At 42.1% G+C, this 23,114-nt stretch overlaps 1 protein-coding gene across 3 annotated transcripts in view; it reads right to left on the bottom strand.

The window, feature by feature from the left end:
* ctif (CBP80/20-dependent translation initiation factor) overlaps positions 1–23,114 on the bottom strand; it is a 66,944-nt gene that overhangs the window by 4,451 nt on the left and 39,379 nt on the right. For all 3 annotated transcript variants that reach the window (XM_058415273.1, XM_058415272.1, XM_058415274.1), the window contains 4 exons: positions 18,634–19,105; positions 18,185–18,484; positions 12,678–12,833; positions 2,242–2,295 (listed from right to left, as the gene is read on the bottom strand). In XM_058415273.1, coding sequence (XP_058271256.1) covers positions 2,242–2,295; positions 12,678–12,833; positions 18,185–18,484; positions 18,634–19,105 — 982 coding nt within the window. The remainder of the gene's footprint in view (positions 1–2,241; positions 2,296–12,677; positions 12,834–18,184; positions 18,485–18,633; positions 19,106–23,114) is intronic.

Below are 23,114 nucleotides of genomic sequence, written 5' to 3'. Positions count from 1 at the left end.
GCATGAGATACAGTATCGGGAACATGTACGCGTGAGGAAGGGAACACTCGGGAAAATAACCGACGACAGGGTGGTGCGACGCGTCGCTACGTCGAGCCGCGAAGATTCTTTTCCAATGATATGCTAATCTGCTAATAAGAATGATGGGTGGCACTGCCGATGCTACGGAAAGGTCGCTAACATCTTCCTTATCCAGATAGGGAATTTTTAAACAGCATTTGTGGGTGCTCCTGGTGGTCCAGGAGGCAGGATCCCACGCGCTCTGCTGCGGCCCGGGTTCAATTCCCGGGCAGGGCGCTAACCCAGCCACTGAAGGGTTAACTCAGGAAGGGCATCTGGCGTAAAACCTGTGCCAAATCGAAACATGTGGACCAAGTGATCCCCCCCAAAACCGGGAGCAGCCGAAAGAACACCACGTTTAGCATTTCCAGTGTTAGCGCAAAGCCAGAGGTCAAAAACTAAATGGCTAATAATGAACGAACAGTATTCATGTGAACTCTGATATGAAATCTGGTATAAATGACTCCATACATCCAGTTTTCGGAAATCTTTCAGCTTCGTTATCACTGATTATTTTCCCCTAACAGCACACGCCCCAGCGCTTCATTCCTCCTGACCGCATGGAGAGAATATGATCACACAAATTTCTGTTAAAGATAAATGCCATGGTTCTATTCGATATTCAATCAGCTCCAGTAAACACAGGTAGGTCACGCCTTCAGTCTAAAACAATCGAGTCCTTTGAGCGTCTCAGACTGCGAGGTAAAAATTAAAGTAATTAAAGAAAGAAAAAAAAAACACCAAACCTAAAATTTAGCCAAGACTTTCCCGTTCTTTATATCCAGGTTTCTGCATAGAAACAAACAGAACACGTCGCAGGCTTGTCATTATTCTGGCATATTTACAGAGAGACGGTTAAATTAGATGCTGAGGCATGGAGCCCGGGCTTCTTGGTGCTCTAAATGAGGAGGTTTTTAGCAAGACGTCACCTCATGCCAGCTAATTACTGCTATTCCACTCGCTTATAATGCAGCTAAGAGCAGACTGCACAGGGTCCTCTCCTCTCTTCATCTGTTCTCTCTCTTTATCTTTCTTCTCCTCTCCTCTTCTCACTCTCTTCTCCTTTACATTCTCAAGTCCTCTCCTCTTTTCTACTGTCATCTCTTCTCTCCTCTCATCTCCTCTTCTGCTGTACTCTCTTTTTCTTTCTTTTCTTCTCCTCAATATTGTCCTCTTCTGTCTTCTCCTTTCCTCTCCTCTCATCTACTATCTTAACCTCTTCTCTTAGGTCCTCTCCTCTACTCAACTGTCTTCCCCTTCCCTCTCCTCTTTTCTTCTCCTGTCATCTCTTCTCTCCTCTCATCTCCTCTTCTTCTCTTCTCTCCTTTCCTGTCTTCTCATCTCATCTCTTCTCCTGACTTTTCTTCTCCTCTATTTCTTCTGTCTTCTCTTCTCCTCTCCTCACAAGTCTTCCTCTCCTCTCATCTACTATCTTAACCACTTCTCTAATGTCCTCTCCACTCCTCTTTTCTTTTCTTCTCCTGTCTTCTCCTCTCCTTTCCTGTCTTCTCTCTTCTTCTCCACTCCTGTCTTCTCTTCTCATCTCCTGACTTTTCTTCTCCTCTCCTCCCTTCTCCTGTCTTCTCTTCTCCTCTCCTCTACTCTTATCCTCTCCTGTCTTCTCTTCTCTTTTCTTCTCCTCTCCTCTCCTGTCTGATTACAGATCCTGTAGACCGGTGCTTTGGTTGCTCACTCAGAGCTGCAGTAATTATACTGTGAGGTAATTAGGTGTAATTCTGGAGTCTGCAGGAGATGACAGGAAACTCAACACACCAACTAACGTGAACTCAAATCTGTATAGAAACACTCGACTGCACCGACGTCACCTCTATCACTCACAACCACGTCAATCATTCTCTCTCTCTCTCTCTCTCTGTCTCTTTCTCTCTCTCTCTCATATATATATATCCCTCATCTCACTTCTTCCCACTGTTTTTTTCCTTCTACTCTGTTATTGATGAATCTTTTGCTCCACGTCCTCTGTTCTGCTTTCTGAATGTGTGTGTGTGTGTGTGTGTGAGAGAGCGAGTGATAGAGAGAGAGAGAGAGAGACTCTTCCCACACGTACTAGTACTTATCCTGCCTCACCCTCAGACGCTTCTTCCTCTCAGAAAAAACGTTTATTATTATTATAATAATAATAATTATTATTATCATTGTTTATTCACTGAACTCTCTCACCTCCATGGAGCAGCAGAGCACGGCGTCTTCCTTCACCTCCGCCGACTCCAGCAACTGAAACACACAACAACAAAACAGGAAGGTTTAACCAAGTAATAAACATGACTCAAACACACATCAGAGAGAGAGAGAGAGAGAGAGAGAGAGAGAGAGAGAGAGAAAGAGACAGAGAGAGACAGACAGAGAGAGAGAGAGACATGGAAAGGAGAGAGAAACAAAGATAGAGACAGGAAAGGAGAGAGACAGCAGAGAGAGGAGAGAGACAGACAAAGAGAGACAAAGATTATACATACATACATACATTCTATATATATATATATATATATATATATATATATATATATATATATATATATATATATATATATATATATATATATAGAGAGAGAGAGAGAGAGAGAGAGAGAGAGAGAGAGAGAAATAGTAAGTAAAAGAAATGAAATATAGCTGAATAAATAAATGCACCATAAATACAGGAACTAATTAAATAAACAAATGCATGCAGAGATGTATTAATTTTATAATTAAATTATATTTCATTACATTTATTTATTTTCAACAGTCATTATAAATCCTTTTCTTTAAAAAAAAAAAAAGAAGCTGTTAACAAATGAGTAATTTAAAACTAAAAATGTATTTCTGTCCCAAGCATTAGAGGAATTATTTATTTATTATTTATATAAATTCCTATACAAACAAAAGTGAAAGTTTCTCCGAATGAGATACTGAGATGTGCGATAGTGAGCGATCAGGACAGAACGATGAGGCGGAATTGAGAGGATGCTTGAGGATTTCAGTGGAAGAGAAGCGGAGCTCGGCGCTCACACATTTCTGCTTTTCTATGTAGGAGTTTTAATCGGTGCGGACTTGATTTCAAGGTTATTTTGGCCAGAATGAATATTTAATAATAATGCAGGGCTGTAAAAGAATTACTGAATACACTTTACCCTGTGTGTGTGTGTGTGTGTGTGTACACACAGCGACTAAAAACCTCATGATAAACATCACACCCTTAAGACGCCAAACTGGTAAGACAACAGGACGAGGAAGCGAACAGCCTGCATGAGCATCAAACGCTAACTCCCTGCTGACAGAGAAACACAAGAAGAGGGAAGAAAATCTGCTTTTTTTTCCCCCTCATCTAGCACTTACCGTCTACACACACACACACACACACACACACACACACACACACACACACACACACAGCTACCCACGCAGATACTCTGAACATAGCCACATCTGTAGAATATTTATAGAGTTACTGCATCCTGCTGCTACATCAAACATCTTCAATTCCATAAATACTGGAACAGATCAAAAGAAGAAGCAGCACTTTAAAGTAAAAAAAATAAAAATAAATAAATAAAAATAAAAATCACACAATGATTTGAATTTTGTGCTGGAAGTGTCTACGGTCTGAACAGAACAGACGTTACAGGAGCATTTCCTCTTAGAGAAACCACCAAAATCCAGAACCTGGTACAGAACCGTTTCTCCTTTCCTGACTAGAAATATGAAGCTTGGGGAAAGCGAAAGTCTCTGGAGTTTGTGTTAGGACTGATTTAGTAACAAATTCCACCAGAGAGCTGGACATGTAGAGGCTAGGAGCATGTGTAACACGGGCAGGAGGTTACGACCTGGATGGAGTCCATCCAACACTCATCAACACAGGGCTGGGTGATATGGCACAATAAAATGAATGAATGAATAAATGAATAAATAAATTAATTAATGAAGGAATTAATGAATGCAAAAATAAGTAAGTAAATAAATAAAGGTTTTGGACAATGTGGCAAAAAAAATAAATGAATGAATAACTAACTAGATAAATAAATATATGACTAAAAAAATATGACTAACTAACTAACTAAATGTCTTGGATGGTACACTAGCTAAATACAAACTAGCTAAATACAACTAGCTAAATACAAAATAAATAGTTAAATATATTTATACATATATATATACATATATATATATACACACTATTTTATATATATATATATATATATATATATATAAATATGAATGAATGCATAAATAAAAAAAAAAATTAAATATAAAATTAATTATTAAAATTAATTAAATAAATAAATGTCTTGGATGATATGGTACAAATAAATGAATGAATGAATAAATAAATAAATAACTTGCGAAATAAATAAATAAATGAATGAATGAATAAATAAAACAAATATAAGTATTAACTAACTAACCAAATAAATAAATAAATACATGTATGTCTTGGACAATATGGCACAAATAAATGAATAAATAAATAAATGAATATATGAATGAATGCATAAATAAATGTCTTGAACAATATGGCACAAATAAATAAATAAATAAATAAATAAAAAAAATGTCTGACAATATCGCACAAATAAATAAATGAATAAATAACTAAAATATATGAATGAAAATATATATCTAACTAACAAACTAACTAACTAAATAAATGTCTTGGACAATGAATGAATGAAATAAAATAAATAAATAAATCATCATGATATATAGACCTTATTCGTCTCAAACCTATCAGTTTTTTTTTCTTCCAAATGTTAAATCTAATTTTTTTAAATTTTTTTAAAATGTTCTTTTAAAAATGAACTACTGCTGCAAAAAAACAGATTTAAAGGCACAAAAAAATTAAGAGAGATGATTTCAATCAGTTTGTAAGTGCTTTTAAAAACATCCCAACGACACAGAAACTGTGTACGATGTCATGACATCATTCATCACAATATCAATACTATTCTGTCGTATTGCCCAGACTTCAACATCAACATCAAGAGAACGCGCTGAAGGACACAAAATCAATATTTAGTATTTAACAGCCATCTTCGTCTCCGGATTTGAACCCTGATGTCTGACTCAATGTGAGCAGCTCATACACACGAAACAAAACAAAACAAGTTAAGAAGCATGAAGTCTTTAACTTTGTTCAATTTTACAGGAAGTGCTTGTTCTTGTTATTTTCTACAAGATCTGATTCAGCAGGTAGTGATTGCAGGGGTGCCGATATTTTTAAGGAAAATAAATAATTTGCTTATTACATGCGAACACAAATTTATAAAGGGGTGCCAATACTTATGTAGTTCTCACCATTCCACTGATATGTAATACACAGGAACCAACAGCTCGAGGAAATGAACCCAGTCTCAGTGCTGTGAGGCTCAGGGGTTTTTAGAAACTGGGATCATAATGAAAAGAAAATCTTCTCTAAACAAAACTATATAGTTACAAATACAAGTTCATTTATTACAAATAATAATAATAATAATGTTTATTATAAATAAGCTCGCTTATTACATGCGTCACGCCGGCTTGTTTTCATAAAGGGCGCCAATACTTATGAGGCTGACTTCGGTCCTGTGATGTTTAATAGACGGAAAAAAGATCCTCTGGAACAAAACAGCACAAGCTCGACGTGTGGTGAATTAAATTCCATGATTCATTTTTCTTGCAGAGTGAGAGAGCGAGGTGAGTAATGGTTTCCCACGACTGTGTGTGTGTGTGTGTGTGTTGTTGAATGAAGATGACTTTTTTGTGTCGTTGGACGAATTTGGGGGTCGCAGTGTGCAGGCATGTCATCTGGCTGCCCACCATCGTATTATACGAGAGCTCTTAGCCTCGGGGTAGAGGGGGTGGCTGTGTGTGTGTGTGTGTATGTGTAATAGTAGATGACTTACAGAGCAGAGTGCTGGGCAGGAAAAGCACTGGGGTACTGATACAGGCAGCTCTTTGTGAGAGCGGGGGCCTGCTGCGGCCTGGCGCTCGCCGACGATCAAAGCCTAGACGACGAGGCCTGTTCAGCGTCTCGCAAAAATGTCTGACAGCAGTGGGGAGTTGTTAAAGAGCTCCACGCAAGCCGAGCACGCACTTTATTTCGCACCTCCGTCCTGAGACTCTGGAACTGGAGCGCCTACGCCTGTTTGCGTTTACGGCGGGACAGAAACGAGAGCGTCCGCGCGGTGGCTTCACGTTCAACGCTCTCTACAAACACTGCCTTCTCTACAGCACTGGGGTTAAGTGCTAGGCTTGTACCCAGAGTGAACCACTCTTGCATACAGAGTGTAATTAGCGTGACGCTAGCCAGGCTCCTGTGTGCTAGCCGGTGCTGATGATGTAGCAGCTTCCAGCCATGCGCCCATCAAAATTGTAATAAAAATATTAATAAAAGTACAAAAAGAAAAAGGATAGGTTCTGTGAAATAGGTTTCGGGGCAATGGTAGCTGGGGTTCGAGCCCCATCACTGCCAAGCTGCTCCTGTTTGGCAATAGTCCAAGGCTTTTAACCCTTTCCTGCTGTATCATAGCTGCCCCTGCGCTCTGACCACAACTTCCTCAGCTGAGATATGTGAACACCAGAATTCCACTGTGCTGTAATGTATGTGTGGCGATAATAAAGGCTTCTTCTTCTTCATTCTAAGACCATAATCATCTCTGTCAGTACAACTAACTCACTAATATGCAGTAAAGTTCACTTGAAATGAGTCGCGGGACGATCTGAAAGCAGCAAGAACGAAACCACAAGCTCCTCTGATTGGAGGAAAATAAAACACACATCGAGCCTCTTATATCAAACCGTAAAAAACGTGCGGAAACGTTCGAATAAAACTATTTTATGCACAAGTGGATATGAAGTGGATATGTGCTCTGGATAGATATTAACTAATGAAAGCAAAAGTGTATTTAGATCTACGGTCAGTTCTCTGTCCACTGGCTGCTCAGAATTTAAAGAATATAAATGGTATAGAGCATGAAGAGGAAGAGCTGTGTGGTCCCAGCTGCTAATCCTGCATGAAATTCATGTGAGTCTGGATACGTGTGCGTGTGTGTGTGTGTGTGTGTTGGACTTCAGAGCCAAGATCTGCAGGTCTGGTGGTCTGTGCAGTGACTGAAGTGGTCTCTCGACTCCAGTCTCCAGGGAGACAGCTGCTTTATGTTCGCCTCGAGACATCCCATAATGACGTCCCGAGAGTGCAGGGCTGCGACAGCCACCGGCTCGGGTTACGCAGAGACGCATGGCTTTACGAGTCGCGCTCTGTAACACAGTCCAGTACTCCTGGAACATGGGAAGCGGGCAGACTTCCTGCTCTTTACACGCTAGATCCTGAGGGATGTGAACATTAATATTTCCTTCATTACTATGCCTACTGTAGTTCTGTCAAACTTTAAGAAACACAGTGAAGGCTGGAAAACAATCGTGGCACCAGTATCCCATCCATCCATCTATCTATCCATCCATCCGTCTCTTTCTGTCTATCTGTTTTTCTGTCTGTGTGCCTATCAACCTGTGTCTGCCTATCTGTGTCTACCCATCTGCCCATCGGTCTGTCTGTCTGTCTGTATATTATATATATATATATATATCTTTCTATACATCTGTTTTTCTGTCTGTCTGCCTATTAGTCTGTCTATCTATCTATCTATCTATCTATCTATCTATCTATCTATCTATCTATCTATCTATCTATCTATCTATCAAAGAATAACACAACATACTTTTTATCCATTTACAGTTACATCCATGTTATGTCATGTCCACAAAACACCACAGCAGCAGTAAACAATCCTTCCCCCTCTCTTTTTATCATTCTCTCCAAGGTAATGAGCCAAAAACGAAAGCTTGTCACGTGACAGAGAAAAGCGTCAACACCTCCGTCCTGAGGATTTCACATGGACTTTTAAAGTAGAGCTTTTTGACATGAGCGCTAAAGCCGAGAGACGAGGACATGAAAACACCACTTCACTCGTTTGATTTCAGGGCTCTGGACCAAAACTACACTATTACAACCAAAAGTATGTGCACCCCTGAACATCACACCATACATGTGGTTCTTCCTCAGAACTCGCAGAGCTGGAAGCACATACAGTTAGAAAAATGTCTCTGTATAATGTAACATTACGATTTCTCTTCACTGGAACTCAAACCTGTTCCGGCAAGCTGGGTTTGAAGACGAGGGACAAGACGAGTCGAAGAACTTCGAGTGTCCTGTGCAGACATTTAGTGAAAATCCTTGAGTGGAGCTTATTACAACAGCAAAGGAGACTTCTCCAATGTTCGAGAAAGAATAAAACGTAAACAATATAAATAAAAACGTCGTCATTTCAACATGTCAAGCATCCGTCCTGTGTCCGTTATTTAAACGTGAGCAATAACATCGAGGATTTCCCGAAGACCTACTGCATTTTTATTGCCGATAATGGAGCCGAGAAATCAAAAGAAACAGCATTCGAATTAGAAACAAACCAGACGACAACTGCTTCTTTGTTTATCACAAGATAATTGGATTGCACTGATTCCTTGATTGTGTTTTTTATGACTTATTATGTTTCGTGGGGGTTGTTCAAGTTAAAAGAAAAAGAAAAGAAACGTGTCTTATGTAAACCGTCAAAAAGTGGTTTTGTTGATTGCTCCGTTCCTCGAGGCGGTGATTCCACACCCACGCTTCTTCTGGACTCACCTGTCATGTAGCTACACATCAGGAGCACGCACACACCTGTAATTATCAAACCTGTCCTGCTGCTCGCTAAGCGCACACACACTCTCTCACACACACACTCACACTTTACATCTGGCTGCCATACAAGATGCCATGTAAACAGCATGTAATAGCTCTCCTTCTCTCTCTCTCTCTCTCTCTCTCACACACACACACACACACACTCTGCGTCATTAGTCCCAGAGAAGAGAAAAGTGTCCTTATTTATTAGACATTATATTTATATTTTAATTTCCAGATGATGATTCATTTTTTTTTATGTCATTAGACTACATGTCTAGCGGTCAATAAATTTCCTGGACGTAAATTTCGTCCGGTTTCTCTCAGACACACACAGGCTCCGTTTTTGTAACTTAGTGGAAAAACAAAATAAAGGTTCCGTATAGCTGCTATAACATAAGGTATAACAGGAAGGAACCTGTTTTCTCTTCTCTAATAGTCTCCTCACACGAACCTCCTCAACATTCTCCTGACTATTCATAACGAGTCACGTGACCTCGGTGATACTGCAGGTACGTTCTGACGTCGTTAGTAAAAACCGCGACCGTGAAGGCTTTGCTCTTTTTTCGCAATTTGAAATCATTTCCATTATAAATGTCCTTCATTTTAAGCAGGCTGTAAAAAAAATGCTCAGCACTCAGCACTGGGCATTTTATTGAGTTGAAGGATCTTGCCAGAGACGTTTATGATGATTTCTCAGCTTGACGCCTTCCACACGCCTTCCACCAGTTGTGCTCTTTTTGTGTGTGTGTGTGGCTGTGGGATTAGATTTTACAGCTCTTCATGCCACCGTACCCTTTACTCTGGGATAAATTCTCCAGTGGTCTGTTGGCATTAATGGTGTTTCCCCCCCCTACACAAACACACACACACAACCTCCTTCTTTACCCCCACCCCTCCAACTGGGTTGTGTGTGTGTGTGTGTCTGAGTGCCCCCACCCCAACCCCCCAGTGGGCTGGTACCTGGCGCCTCCTGGCCTGACTGATAAACCCAAGTTTGGATTGTACTGAGACTCTGCTGAGGATCTGGAATATTCTATCTGCTGTTTCAACGCTGGTGTCCGGTTCAGAGCTACACTATATTGCCAAAAGTATTCGCTCACCTGCCTTGACTCGCATATGAACTTAAGTGACATCCCATTCCTAATCCATAGGGTTCAATATGACGTCGGTCCACCCTTTGCAGCTATAACAGCTTCAACTCTTCTGGGAAGGCTGTCCACAAGGTTTAGGAGTGTGTTTATGGGAATTTTTGACCATTCTTCCAGAAGCGCATTTGTGAGGTCACACACTGATGTTGGACGAGAAGGCCTGGCTCTCAGTCTCCGCTCTAATTCATCCCAAAGGTGTTCTATCGGGTTGAGGTCAGGACTCAAGTCAAGTTCATCCACACCAGACTCTGTCATCCATGTCTTTATGGACCTTGCTTTGGTCACTGGTGCACAGTCATGTTGGAAGAGGAAGGGGCCAGCTCCAAACTGTTCCCACAAAGTTGGGAGCATGGAATTGTCCAAAATGTCTTGGTATGCTGAAGCATTCAGAGTTCCTTTCACTGGAACTAAGGGACCAAGCCCAGCTCCTGAAAAACAACCCCACACCATAATCCCCCCTCCACCAAACTTTACACTTGGCACAATGCAGTCAGACAAGTACCGTTCTCCTGGCAACCGCCAAACCCAGACTCGTCCATCAGACTGCCAGATGGAGAAGCGCGATTCGTCACTCCAGAGAACGCGTCTCCACTGCTCTAGAGTCCAGTGGCGGCCTGCTTTACACCACTGCATCCGACGCTTTGCATTGCACTTGGTGATGTATGGCTTGGATGCAGCTGCTCGGCCATGGAAACCCATTCCATGAAGCTCTCTGCGCACTGTTCTTGAGCTAATCTGAAGGCCACATGAAGTTTGGAGGTCTGTAGCGATTGACTCTGCAGAAAGTTGGCGACCTCTTCGCACTATGCGCCTCAGCATCCGCTGACCCCGCTCCGTCAGTTTACGTGGCCTACCACTTCGTGGCTGAGTTGCTGTCGTTCCCAAACACTTCCACGTTCTTATAATACAGCTGACAGTTGACTGTGGAATATTTAGGAGCGAGGAAATTTCACGACTGGATTTGTTGCACAGGTGGCATCCTATCACAGTTCCACGCTGGAATTCACTGAGCTCCTGAGAGCGACCCATTCTTTCACAAATGTTTGTAAAAACAGTCTGCATGCCTAGGTGCTTGATTTTATACACCTGTGGCCATGGAAGTGATTGGAACACCTGATTCTGATTATTTGGATGGGTGAGCGAATACTTTTGGCAATATAGTGTATTTTAATATCTATGCATGTCGCGTATGAACACTTGTGTATGTATACCGGGGGAGAGATTTAAAAAAAAAAAGAAGAAGAAGAAGAAGAAGAAAGGTAGTAGGCTGGAAAACAGAAAAGTCTAGATTTCAGGTATCGCCATAGCAACCACAGCACCATACCATCAGACATCGTAAATAATTCGGACGGATTTAAGACTTTTGTCCACTAATGAGATGCATTCTAGCAAATAGAGCTGGACAATATGAGAGTATAACATATGTTACGTCACGATAAACCTTTCTCAAATTATGACATCTTTTCATAATGGTTATTTACTTATTTAACTGTTCATTTTTGATACAAAGCAGCTGATTTGATGTTTCCACATTTATTTACTGAAACGCAACACTACCGTTTTCCTTGCAGTTTGTTAGTAAACGTATACACAGATCAGGTATAACATTATGACCACCTGCCTAATATTGTGTTGGTCCCCCTTCTGCTGCCAAAACACAACAAACTGAGATGCACTGTGTGTTCTGACCCCTTTCTATCAGAACCAGCATTAACTTCTTCAGCAGTTTGAGCAACAGTAGCTCGTCTGTTGGATCGGATCACACGGGCCAGCCTTCACTCCCCACGTATATCAATGAGCCTTGGCCGTCCATGACCCTGTCTCTGGTTCACTACTGTTCCTTCCTTGGACCACTTTTAACAGACACTGACCACTGCAGACCGGGAACACCCCACAAGAGCTGCAGTTTTGGAGATGCTCTGATCCAGTGGTCTAGCCATCACAATTTGGCCCTTCATCAAACTCGCTCAAATCCTTACACTTGTCCATTTTTCCTGCTTCTGACAACTTTGACTTGCTGCCTAATATATCCCACCCACTAACAGGTGCCATGATGAGAAGATATTCAGTGTTATTCACCACACCGCTCACTGCTCAGAATGTTATGCCTGATCGGTGTATATGACTGTCATATTGCTCGCTTCTACTGGCAAAGCTCTTGTGTGTAAATGACATCTGTGCGGCACGTCATCGCCTAGCAGTGTCAGAATTTGTGCCAAAAACATGGGTGTTGTTCTGTTTTGGGAAATCATGCTTTTAGCAGCGCTGGGTCTGAATATGTGGAACCAAAAAAAAAAAAAACTCTGAAGGAAAAAAAATCGCATACAACTGATGTTTAGGACAGAGATTCTTTGAGTAACGTTAATGAAAGGTTATTGAGACGTTTGCCCCGCCCACTTCACCTTCCATTGTATTCCAAAGGGAAATTTCTTTTTTTTAATCATTATTATTATTATTATTTTTCAAAACATACTATAGAAAAATCTATTGAGGAAAAAAAATTATAATAAATTTTATTATTAAAATTAAATTATAATAAATAAAATATTATAATAATTAAATAATGATTTATAATATTAAAATAATTAATTAATAATAATTAATTATTACTTTTAGAATTTATGTTTTTCTTTAAATATATTTTGCTTTTATATTTTTATAGATTAAATTTTTAGAGTTTAGCTGACTAAAGCATCTGACCTGACAGAGCCCATACCGGTATGTCATGTGTAAGGTGTAATGAGAGGTAGAGTGACAATATGATAGACACACACCTCTCGTAAGCAGGTGTAGATGGGGCAGACGAGCACTCTGAACGGCTCTCCTGTGTTGCTCCTCATAGTGCTGAACACCTCACACAGGAAGGTGATAAAGCCCAACCAGCTCTCCACATCGGTCTGCTGCAGCTCCTCACGTCGTGTAAAGTCCCTCTGCAGAGAGAGAGAGTGAGAGAGAGAGAGAGAGGTAAGTAAGAAGAGTGTGATGATTGCTTGTAGGGAATGCTTGATCTCATTAGCATAACTCTGTACAGAACCACAGTTCCCTGTCCAATGCCATTGAGACTAGTCCAAACCACAGATCCTGCCCACTCTACCCAATCAAATCACAGCTCTGGGAGCCAATGAAACCACAGTTCCCACTCCTTCAAGTCCTGCTCACTATTCCACTGTACCCAAATCAAACCACAGTTCCTTCCTCCTGTTCCCAATCTAACCAAAGCTCAAATCATAGTTTATACCCATAATGCTATGGTAACCAGTCAAATCACAGCTCTCACACCCACTACCAGTATAACAAATAAGTTCCCACTAGATTATAACCAATCAAATAATACATCTAAGTGCCACTAGCAGTATAATCAAACTAATCCCAGTTCCAATGCCCAGTACCATTGTAACTAATAAAAGCATAATCCCTACTCCCACTACCATTATAACCAATCAGGTATTAGTCCCCACACCTCTACCATTATAACCAATCAAATCATAGATCCCAGATCCTGCCTCTGCTCACTATTCCACTGTACCAAAATGAAACCACAGATGCCCACTGTTCCCATTCTAACCACAGATAAATAATCATAGTTCCCATCCATAATGCCACTGTAACCAATCAAATCACAACTCCCACTTCCACCATAACCAATCAATTCACAGTTCCCACTCCCACTTACATCATAAACAATCAAATTATGGTCCAACATCCACTGCCATTATAACCAATCAAATAATAATAATTCCCACACCCACTATCATTATAACCAATCAAATCACAGGACCAATACCCATGCCACTTCAACCAATCAATAGTTCCCACACACACAATCATTATAACCAACCAATCAAATCATAGTTCAAACTCCCGCTTACATCACAACCAATCAAATTACAGTCACAACACCAACTGCCATTATAACCAATAAGATCATAGCCCCCATTACCATTACAGCCTATCAAATAATAGTTCCAATGTCCACTATCATTATAACCAATCAAATCATAGATCCCACACTCACTACCATCATACCCAACCAATCAAATCACAGTTCCCAAACTCCGATGCCACTGTAACCAATCAAATCATGCTTTCTATGCCCACTACCATTACAACTAATACAATCAAAGCCCCCATTACCATTATAGCAAATCAAATAATATTTCCAGTGCTCACTATCATTATGACCAATCAAGTCACAGGACCAATACCTATGTCTGTCCAACCAATCAATAGTCTCCACACCCACTACTATTATAAACAACCAATCAAATCACAGTTCTGACACAAAGCATAGTTCCCACACTCACTACCATCATAACCAACCAATCAAATCATAGTTCCCACACTCCAGTGCCACTGTAACCAATTAAATCATAGTTCCCACAGTATGATGCCACCATAACCAAACAAATGATTCTTCCTATGCCCAATAACATTAAAACCAACAAAATAATAGCCCCATTACCCTTATAGCCAATCAAATAAAAGTTTGAAATGTCCACTATCATTATAACCAATCAAATCACAGGACCAATACATATACCACTACAACCAATCAATAGTTCCCACACCTACCAACCAATCAAATCATAGTTCCCAATGAAATCATAGTTCCTATACTCACTACCATCGTAACCAACCAATCAAATCATTCTTCCTATGCCCAACAGCATTAAAACCAACAAAACTATAGCCAATCAAATAATATCTCAAAATGCCCAGTCCCATTGTCACTCTAACTAGCCAGATCACAACTACCACCTTAATCAAATCACTGCCCCACCCCCAATGCCACTGTGACCAATCAAACCACAGTCCCCACCCACTATTCTGTTGTATTAAACTGAACTAGTTGCCATGACAAACAGAACCACAGTTTCCGTCCCCGTGCCACCAAAACAAATCAATTCACTTCACCATAAAACCATCACACTTATGTCTTATTAATTTCTTTTCTTATTATTCATAAGCGATCGTTTTGAACTTCTGGAGGTCTTTTGTCTGTCTGACCATCTGCAATACAGCACAACCGTCTGAGTGTGATCTTCTCATGAGATCGTTCTTACCAGTTCTTCTAACAGGGAGTGTCCCATGCATCGAGCCACATCAGTGTTTCTGCTGCTTCCTGAGTGTGTCACAGGCTCAAATTAAAGCAATCAGGATGACACGTGTGTGTGTGTGTGTGTGTGTGTGTGTGTGTGTGTGTAACAGTGCGTGAATCTGTACAGATTCGGCTTAAGCACACGCTGACTGGAGCAATTATGTGAATTCTAGGCTTATGTGTGTAAGAATGAATGGAAGTGTGTGGGAGTGCGAGAGACCAAGAGGGTGAAGATAAGAGAGAGAGAGAGAGAGAGAGAGAGAGAGAGAGAGAGTGAGAGTGTGTGTGTGTGTGTAATCCCTACTGAGAGCAGTAAGTGGGATCTGGCTAGAGAGAAGACGGAGGCTCTGGTGTGACACTACAGTGAGAAACAGGGCTCACACACACTTCCCAAAAACACCAGACATTTAGCACCTAAACTCCACGCCATGGAATTGGCGCGCCGACCCACCGTGGCGACACGAGAGCATGAGTGAGAGACGGAGAAGTGAGACTTAGAGCAGGGACAAGCATTTATTTTTATTCCATTAGGGATCAAATCCAGACCGCTTCGAGTACAGATTTTTTTGTTTTTTAATCTTCCAAAGCTGCATTACTGCACAAAACGGCAGCAACAAGACAAGACTCTTAGATACCAAATGCTGCGACTCAGTGATATCATTTACAGCAGAATACTTTTACTGAAACGTTGCCTATAAATTTCGGATATTTTTCCATAAATTTGCTACTTTTCCCGACTTCCTAGGACCCTCATAAGAACCCTGCACATCCCTTTAACCCTTTTAAGATGAGGTCCAGAAGAAGGCGTGAGAAAACGGGAACAGCCTAGTGAGTAATGAAGAAGAGCGAGGATGAAGAGCTGAGCTGGATCCGTGTGGCTCCTGTAAATGAGCGTGCGGTTACACTGGGAGGGCCGAGAGCGATGATGCAGTAACGTCTTGCGGTCACATACCGACGTCGTCTCTTATAAGCGCTTACAGGAAGCGGAGCTGGCGAGAACATCCCTCGCTCTTACACTCGCCTCTGTTCTGAGCGCTCGGCAAGGACGGGCTTTAGATTCCTGCTTCTGAGGCGAATCGCACGCAAGGAAATTAAACATTCCTGAGAGAGAGAGAGAGAGAGAGAGAGAGAGAGATAAAGAATGAGAAAGAGAGAGACAAAGAGGAAAATGGAAAAATTGATACAGTGAGAAGGAAACAGGGAGAGAAGATAGACAGATGAATAGATAGACAGATGAATAGATAGATAGATAGATAGATAGATAGATAGATAGATAGATAGATAGATAGATAGATAGATATGCAGACAGAGAGAAAGAAAGAGGGAGAGGAGAGAGACAAAGAACAACAGACAGACAGAGAAAGAAATAAAGTGACAGAGAGAAAGACCGAGTGTGTGTGTGTGTGTGTGTGTGTGTGTGAGAGAGAGTGTGTGAGAGAGAAAGAGAGAGAGAGAGAGAGTGTGTGTGTGATAGATAAAGAATGAGAAAGAGAGAGACAAAGAGGAAAATGGAAAAATTTACACAGTAAGAAAGAAACAGGGAGAGAACAGAGACACATAGATAGATAGATAGATAGATAGATAGATAGATAGATAGATAGATAGATAGATAGATAGATAAAGAACAACAGAGAAACAGAGAGAGTGGTAGATAGATAGACAGACAAAGAACGACAGAGAAACAGACAGAGATAGAGAGAGAGAGAGAGAGAGAGAGAGAGAGAGAGAGAGAGAGATGAGAGATAGATAGATAGATAGATAGATAGATAGATAGATAGATAGATAGATAGATAGATAGACAGACAAACGGACAGAAGGTTAGATAGATAGAGACAGAGAAAGAAAGAGGGAGTGGAGAGGGACAAAGAAAAACAGACAGACAGAGAAAGAAATAAAGTGACAGAGAGAGACCAAGTGAATGAGTGTGTGTGTGTGTGTGTGTGTGTGTGTGAGAGAGAGAGAGAGACTGATGAGAGAAGATAGATAGATAGATAGATAGATAGATAGATAGATAGATAGATAGATAGATAGAAACATGCAGACAGAGAGAAAGAAAGAGGGAGAGGAGAGAGACAAAGAACAACAGAGACAGACAGAAAGAAATAAAGTGACAGAAAGAAAGACAGAGTATGTGTGTGTGTGAGAGAGAGAGAGAGAGAGAGAGAGAGAGAGGCAGAGACAGACTCAGACTGAAAGTATGAGAGAGAGAGAAACAGAGAAAAACAGAAAAAAATTATACAGGGAGAAAGAAAGAAGGAGTGAAGAAAGACACAAAAAATAGATAGATAGATGGATAGACAGATAGCAGACAGACTGACTGGTGGGCAGACAGGCAGGTAGGCAGACAGACAGATAGATAGCAACATATGCAGACAGAGAGAAAGAAAGAGGAAGAGAGGAGGTAAATAGACAGACAGACAGAAAGAAAGAAAAATAGTGACAGAGAAACAGACCATGTGAAAGAGTCAGTGAGGGAGGGAGAGGAGAGAGGAGAGAGAGAGAGAAGGAGAGAGAGAGAGTGTAGCAGCAGGAGAAAAAGGGGAAAAAGGAACTTAAAAAGGTAGAATAAGTCTGGCAGCGCAGCAGGTGGGATGACATTTAGTGCCGCACGCCAACCAGGAACCCCTCTGAGACAGACGTCTGTCTGAAAGCAAGCAGGAGAAGGAGAGAGGGTGGTGCTGAGGAGACAAAGAGAGGGAAAAAAAAGAGAGTGAGAGAGAGAGAGAGTGAAAGGGGAAAGAAAGAGACCGGGAGATGTATGGGCATGACTCGTATTTCCCTATTGATCAGGACACACAGGATCATTAACACTGAGGTCACTGAGCAGAAGAAGTGGACGTTTGTGTGGAGAACCTCTCGGGCCGTGCGGCTTGCGTGAAAGCTTCTAATTAGGAGATACGCTTGTGCTGGAAGCGCTCAGAGACAGAAGGATGTAGGCACGAGAAGCATGGCTCTGGCTGACAGTGTGAACAGAAGCACATGGCATACGTGCGTGCAGCACAATAATCCTCTCCTCTCTGCACTCGTTCGCCAGGCACGCTCCGACGCTCCGTCTCTACAGCGCGAGTTAGACACGATTCTACAATCCGGGTTTAATCAGAAGCTGTTAAAATAAGGAGTCCAACACTTGGGGTGGTGATGTTCTGGGAAAACAATTTCTTTAGTACTGATGAAGCTACACACCTGTAACATGTTGAGCAGCAGCGAGCGGAACTTGGTGCCCTCCACCATGAAGAGCGCCATCTTGTAGCAGAGTTTGGCGGCGGTGGCGGCGAAGCCTCGGTCTCGGACCGCTTTGCCGTAGATGGTGTGCGCGATCTCGTTGAGCGTCTCCTCCGACTGCGCCGAGCTCTGTGCCTGCTCCATGAAGGAAGTCAGCTGAGCCTCGACGCCGCTGCTGTTGCTCCTCATGCTGTTCAGGATCTCTAGCAGCTTGTCCATACGGTTACGCTGAGGCCCCGGTGTCGCCAAGGGAACCTCCTCCTGTCGAGGGAGAGATGGGTCATGTGACGCAGGATGACATGAAGGAGGACATGTGACGACAGCAATGAGGTTCTGCGTGAGCGTTTATTAAACCTTTCCATGCGTTTTTGACACGAGAAACCCCGCCCACACCTCTATGGACCACTCACCTTCTCATTCAGCCTCCTCCTCAGCCTCTCTTTCGAGGACTGCAGCAGGCTGACTTTTTTCCCTCCCTCCTGCTTTCTGTCGTTCTTGTTGTCGTCTCCTCCGGCGTTGTCCGTCTTATATTCGTTCTCGTCCTCCTTCACGCTGTCTGTCTCTTTGGCGTTCCGCTGGCCCGGCTGTCTGTGCTGCTGGTGCCAGCGCCGGTTCTGGCTGTAACCATGGTGATGCCCGCGTCCCTGCTGCCCGCTTTGGTAGCCCCGCCCTCCATGTCCGTGCTTGGCATTGAAGCCGTCTGACTGGGGGTCGGCGATGAGCTGTTGCGTTTGATTGGTCGACTGATGCTGCTGCTGGGAATGTGGTGGCACCTGCTGATGCAGCTGATGCTGAGATTTAGGCCCTCCACCTCCACCACCACCACCACCACCACCACCTCCTCCTCCACCGCCACCACCTCCAGAAGGACGCTGCGGTCTCCTGGAAGAGAAACATGAGAGAGTGAGCAGAGGGTGAGGAGGACATGCCAACACACGGGGAAACGGCGTGCAGGATCCGAGCGACTACGCCCATCTGCTCAGATACACTAGAGCACTGATACACACTTCCTGTCTCGCTCTCTGACTTCACCCTCACTTTAACAAATCTCCACGTCATCTTCTAGCTTTATAATCATAATCTATCATTTATATATTACTTTAAGAACTTAATACAGCTTAATAATAGCTGTGTGTTGCTGTGAAACTTTACAATTTTTTTTAAATGAGCTAAAGTAAAGTAATAACATGGTCAAGCTACAGTTTTTCGGTTTCATGTCCACATACCTGCGTGATCCAGTGTCTAAAAAGAAAAATGTCATTTAGCTAAAGTAAATACGGTTAATGTTTTTCCCCCACTGGTTTCTGATGCGTCAAGCATCCAGCAAATTGAAATAAAACCAAAACACTTGGCTCTCGCTTTGTCCATGCAGATACTCACGCTCTGTTGACGCTCATTTAAACGTAAATAACATGATCTTATTTACAGGTATCAGAATGCGCGAGTTTTGTCCAGAGGCCGGACGTGAACGTTTTTCAAGCTTCAAAAAGACGTTGTGATCGAGGGCAGATGTGAGCGGCATTTTAAGTCGCGCGCTTCCTATCGAGCTTCCTCAGGGAAACGATCAAAAAAACCGTACTCAGCTAGACAAAAGAGAGACATAATAAGTACCTCGTGTTGCACGGATGGTTTAAGAAACAGTTTGGTTATATAATTTTATTACCAGTCTTTCGTTCTGATCCTAGAATGCATTCGCAGTTCCAGAACAGATCTAACAGTTCCAAGAACATGTTTGGCTTTTTCTTTCCTGACTCCATGCCATTTTGTGCTTGTCTTTTTTATTTCCCCCCTCAGAGCTGAAGAGGCGGTGGGAGCATGTGTGCTTTGTTGCCCGCTCGCCTCTTGGGTTTAAATCCGGCTGGAGCGGCAGAAACGTTAAGAGCGGGCGATGTTCAGAGATCCCACTCTGCCACGGCTGACCTAGATTTATCCGGAGCAGAGAGTGCGGGCTTTTGATGAAGCACGCTGGAGGATGTTTGGGTTGTTCCTCTGGCCTTTATTGTTTTATTCTGGTGGGCCGTTTTTGAAACGAAGCAGCACAGATGTTAAGCGCTGGTACAGATGTTATAGAATTCCAACCTCAGGTGTCTCAGGTGTTTGATTCAGAAATTCGACGTTTTTAGTATTTTGCATTTTCATTATCTACACAGCGTCCAGTGACTAACACAATTCACACAGAAATACAACTTAAAGCAAGAACAGCTCAATAAATACCAAAATACACAGATCAGCCATAACATTATGAAGTGAATGAGACTGATGATCTCCTCATCATGGCACCTGTTAGTGGGTGGGATATATTAGGCAGCAAGTGAACATTTTGTCCTCAAAGTTGATGTTAGAAGCAGGAAAAATGGACAAGTGTAAGGATTTGAGCGAGTTTGACAAAGGGCCAAATTGTGATGACTAGACCACTGGATCAGAGCATCTCCAAAACTGCAGCTCTTGTGGGGTGTTCCTGGTCTGCAGTGGTCAGTATCTATAAAAGTGGTCCAAGGAAGGAACAGTGGTGAACCGGTAACAGGGTCATGGGCGGTCAAGGCTCATTGATGCACGTGGGGAGTGAAGGCTGGCCCGTGTGATCCGATCCAACAGACGAGCTACTGTTGCTCAAACTGCTGAAGAAGTAAATGCTGGTTCTGATAGAAGGGGGTCAGAATACACAGTGCAGGACGGGTCAGCAAAAGGGGGACCAACACAATATTAGGCAGGTGGTCATAATGTTATGCCTGGTCGGTGTATATATGCATATTAGATACACATATTGTAGAAATATATGGAATTGTGAGCATGGAATGGTGAGAATAACATCTTGATGAACTGATGGAAGGCATTCGGAAACGACAAAGCACAGGATTTTAAAAAAAATATTTAAAGATGACCTTGAGTGTGTTTAAACCGTCGCACTTTAAAATCCGTGCTCATATAGTGTTACACAAATACCGAAACTTTGCAATAATACCCGGCCAAAGCCGTAAAGAAAAAGTTAAAATCAGGTTCGCCAACTTCTCCTTGTAATTATTTAGCGGTAACACACACACACACACACACACACACACACACACACACACACACACACACTGCAGACAGCATCGACTCCATCACTAGTGTATAAATGGTCTTCAATGCGACACTGTATAAACATTTCGCATCCTGCTGGTGCTATAACAACGTTATTACTGTTGAATAGTTGAGTCTGATCGGTCAGACGGTGATTTATATTGATATTTTATATAGAAAAACTCCACCCAGTGCTCCGTAGACCGGACATGTAAATAAACTTAATCTTAAAACGAATTAAAAATATGAAACGGATCAGATCGGACCACGTCTCGTAAATCCAGTGGCTGATTACTTTCCTCTAATAGCAAGCTTTTATATTTCCTTCCTACTATATCCTACATATAAATAAACCACCTTCATTACACTCAACACACTTCCGGACAATAACACGAACAGGGTGCGAGGGTGGCGCTCAGGGAGCGGTCATTAAAGCTAGTCCAAGAATTGTTAGTGAGCATTAGTGAGGGTCAGAACACAGATAGGACACAATAGGGGTTAAAGAGCTAAAGTCATCGAGGCTTGAACAGGTATCAGGCAAACACAACCAGGAAACGGACCAATCACAGGACGCAGGGGGTGGAGACGAGGCTCGAAATGGAAGCAAAATCCAGTCCAGGTGACGATTTATCGAAATTTTGCTGCATGATACTCGTGAAAAAGATTGCCCAGGGCTCAGATTCGGACAGACGTTATAAATGATCATTTTGTCTATTCCTTAGACATTAATAATGACTCATTCCAGTCAGTATATGCAGATATCATCATCTCAGAGAGTTATTAAATGTTCTTTATCTACTATTTATGCAAATATACTATATGTGGAAAAAAATAAGATGTCTGTACTGCCTCTGAGGTCAACACATGCCTTAGGATGAAAAAAAAAAAAAATACATCTCTGAATAGTTTGTAAATAAAACAGGAATGTTTTTGATGACCATCTGGGACTGAGAGCGAGCTGGTTCCGTTTGCAGCGCCGGCTTAAATAAGAGCCGCTCGTTTTCATGAGAGCGAATGGAGGCTACGCTGTGGCTAACACGGGGAGCAGATCAAAAGGCAGCCTTGGGGCGAAGCACAGACTCCGTGCCCTCGGAGAGCATCCAGTAACACACTTAACCTTTGTAGTTGCACCAGTGCAGGAATTCCCCGTACACGTGCGCTCGCTGCTCTTAATGGCAGAGTGGAAAGAAGACGTCAGGACTCTGACCGTGGCATTTTCCTTCTTTAACATGGTTAACCCGCCATGACCTGATGACAGGGCAGAAAATCTTTTACACGCACGTGCCCGGGGCCTCCTTCTCGGATTCCTAACGGCGTGCTGGAGCGACGTGACGGACGGCTTCGCCTCGCAGGAACGGATACAGGACGGCGCGAAAGAGGGATTTTATTTGGATTTGGATTTATCAACTTAAATTTTATGCACCTCTCTGTATTTACACACACACACACACACACAGATCTCCAGCTACACGTGTATATGCTTTCATACAGAAAATGTAAGACAACCCTCCTTACTTTGACCAGCAATGAAAGAAAGAAAGAAAGAAAGAAAGAAAGAAAGAAAGAAAGAAAGAAAGAAAGAAAGAAAGAAAGAAAGAAAGAAAGAAAGAAAGAAAGAAAGAAAGAAAGAAAGAAAGAAAGAAAGAAAGAAAGAAAGAAAGAAAGACATTGCCATGCTACATTTACACTCCTTCATCTGTCCGTTTCGGATTCTTTCCTACGTTTATTTACTTTCAGTCTACTCAGAAAGTCTTCGCATTTTCACGCTAGATGCATTTTTTTTTTTTGCTCATTATTTGTGTCATTATTTCTGCTGGTCAGGCTTTCAAGG

This window comes from Hemibagrus wyckioides, linkage group LG18 (assembly GCF_019097595.1).
Source record: "Hemibagrus wyckioides isolate EC202008001 linkage group LG18, SWU_Hwy_1.0, whole genome shotgun sequence".
NCBI classification, from domain to species: domain Eukaryota; kingdom Metazoa; phylum Chordata; class Actinopteri; order Siluriformes; family Bagridae; genus Hemibagrus; species Hemibagrus wyckioides.
The sequence above is the reverse complement of the archived record's forward strand: the minus strand, read 5'-3'. Positions and strand labels throughout refer to the sequence as shown.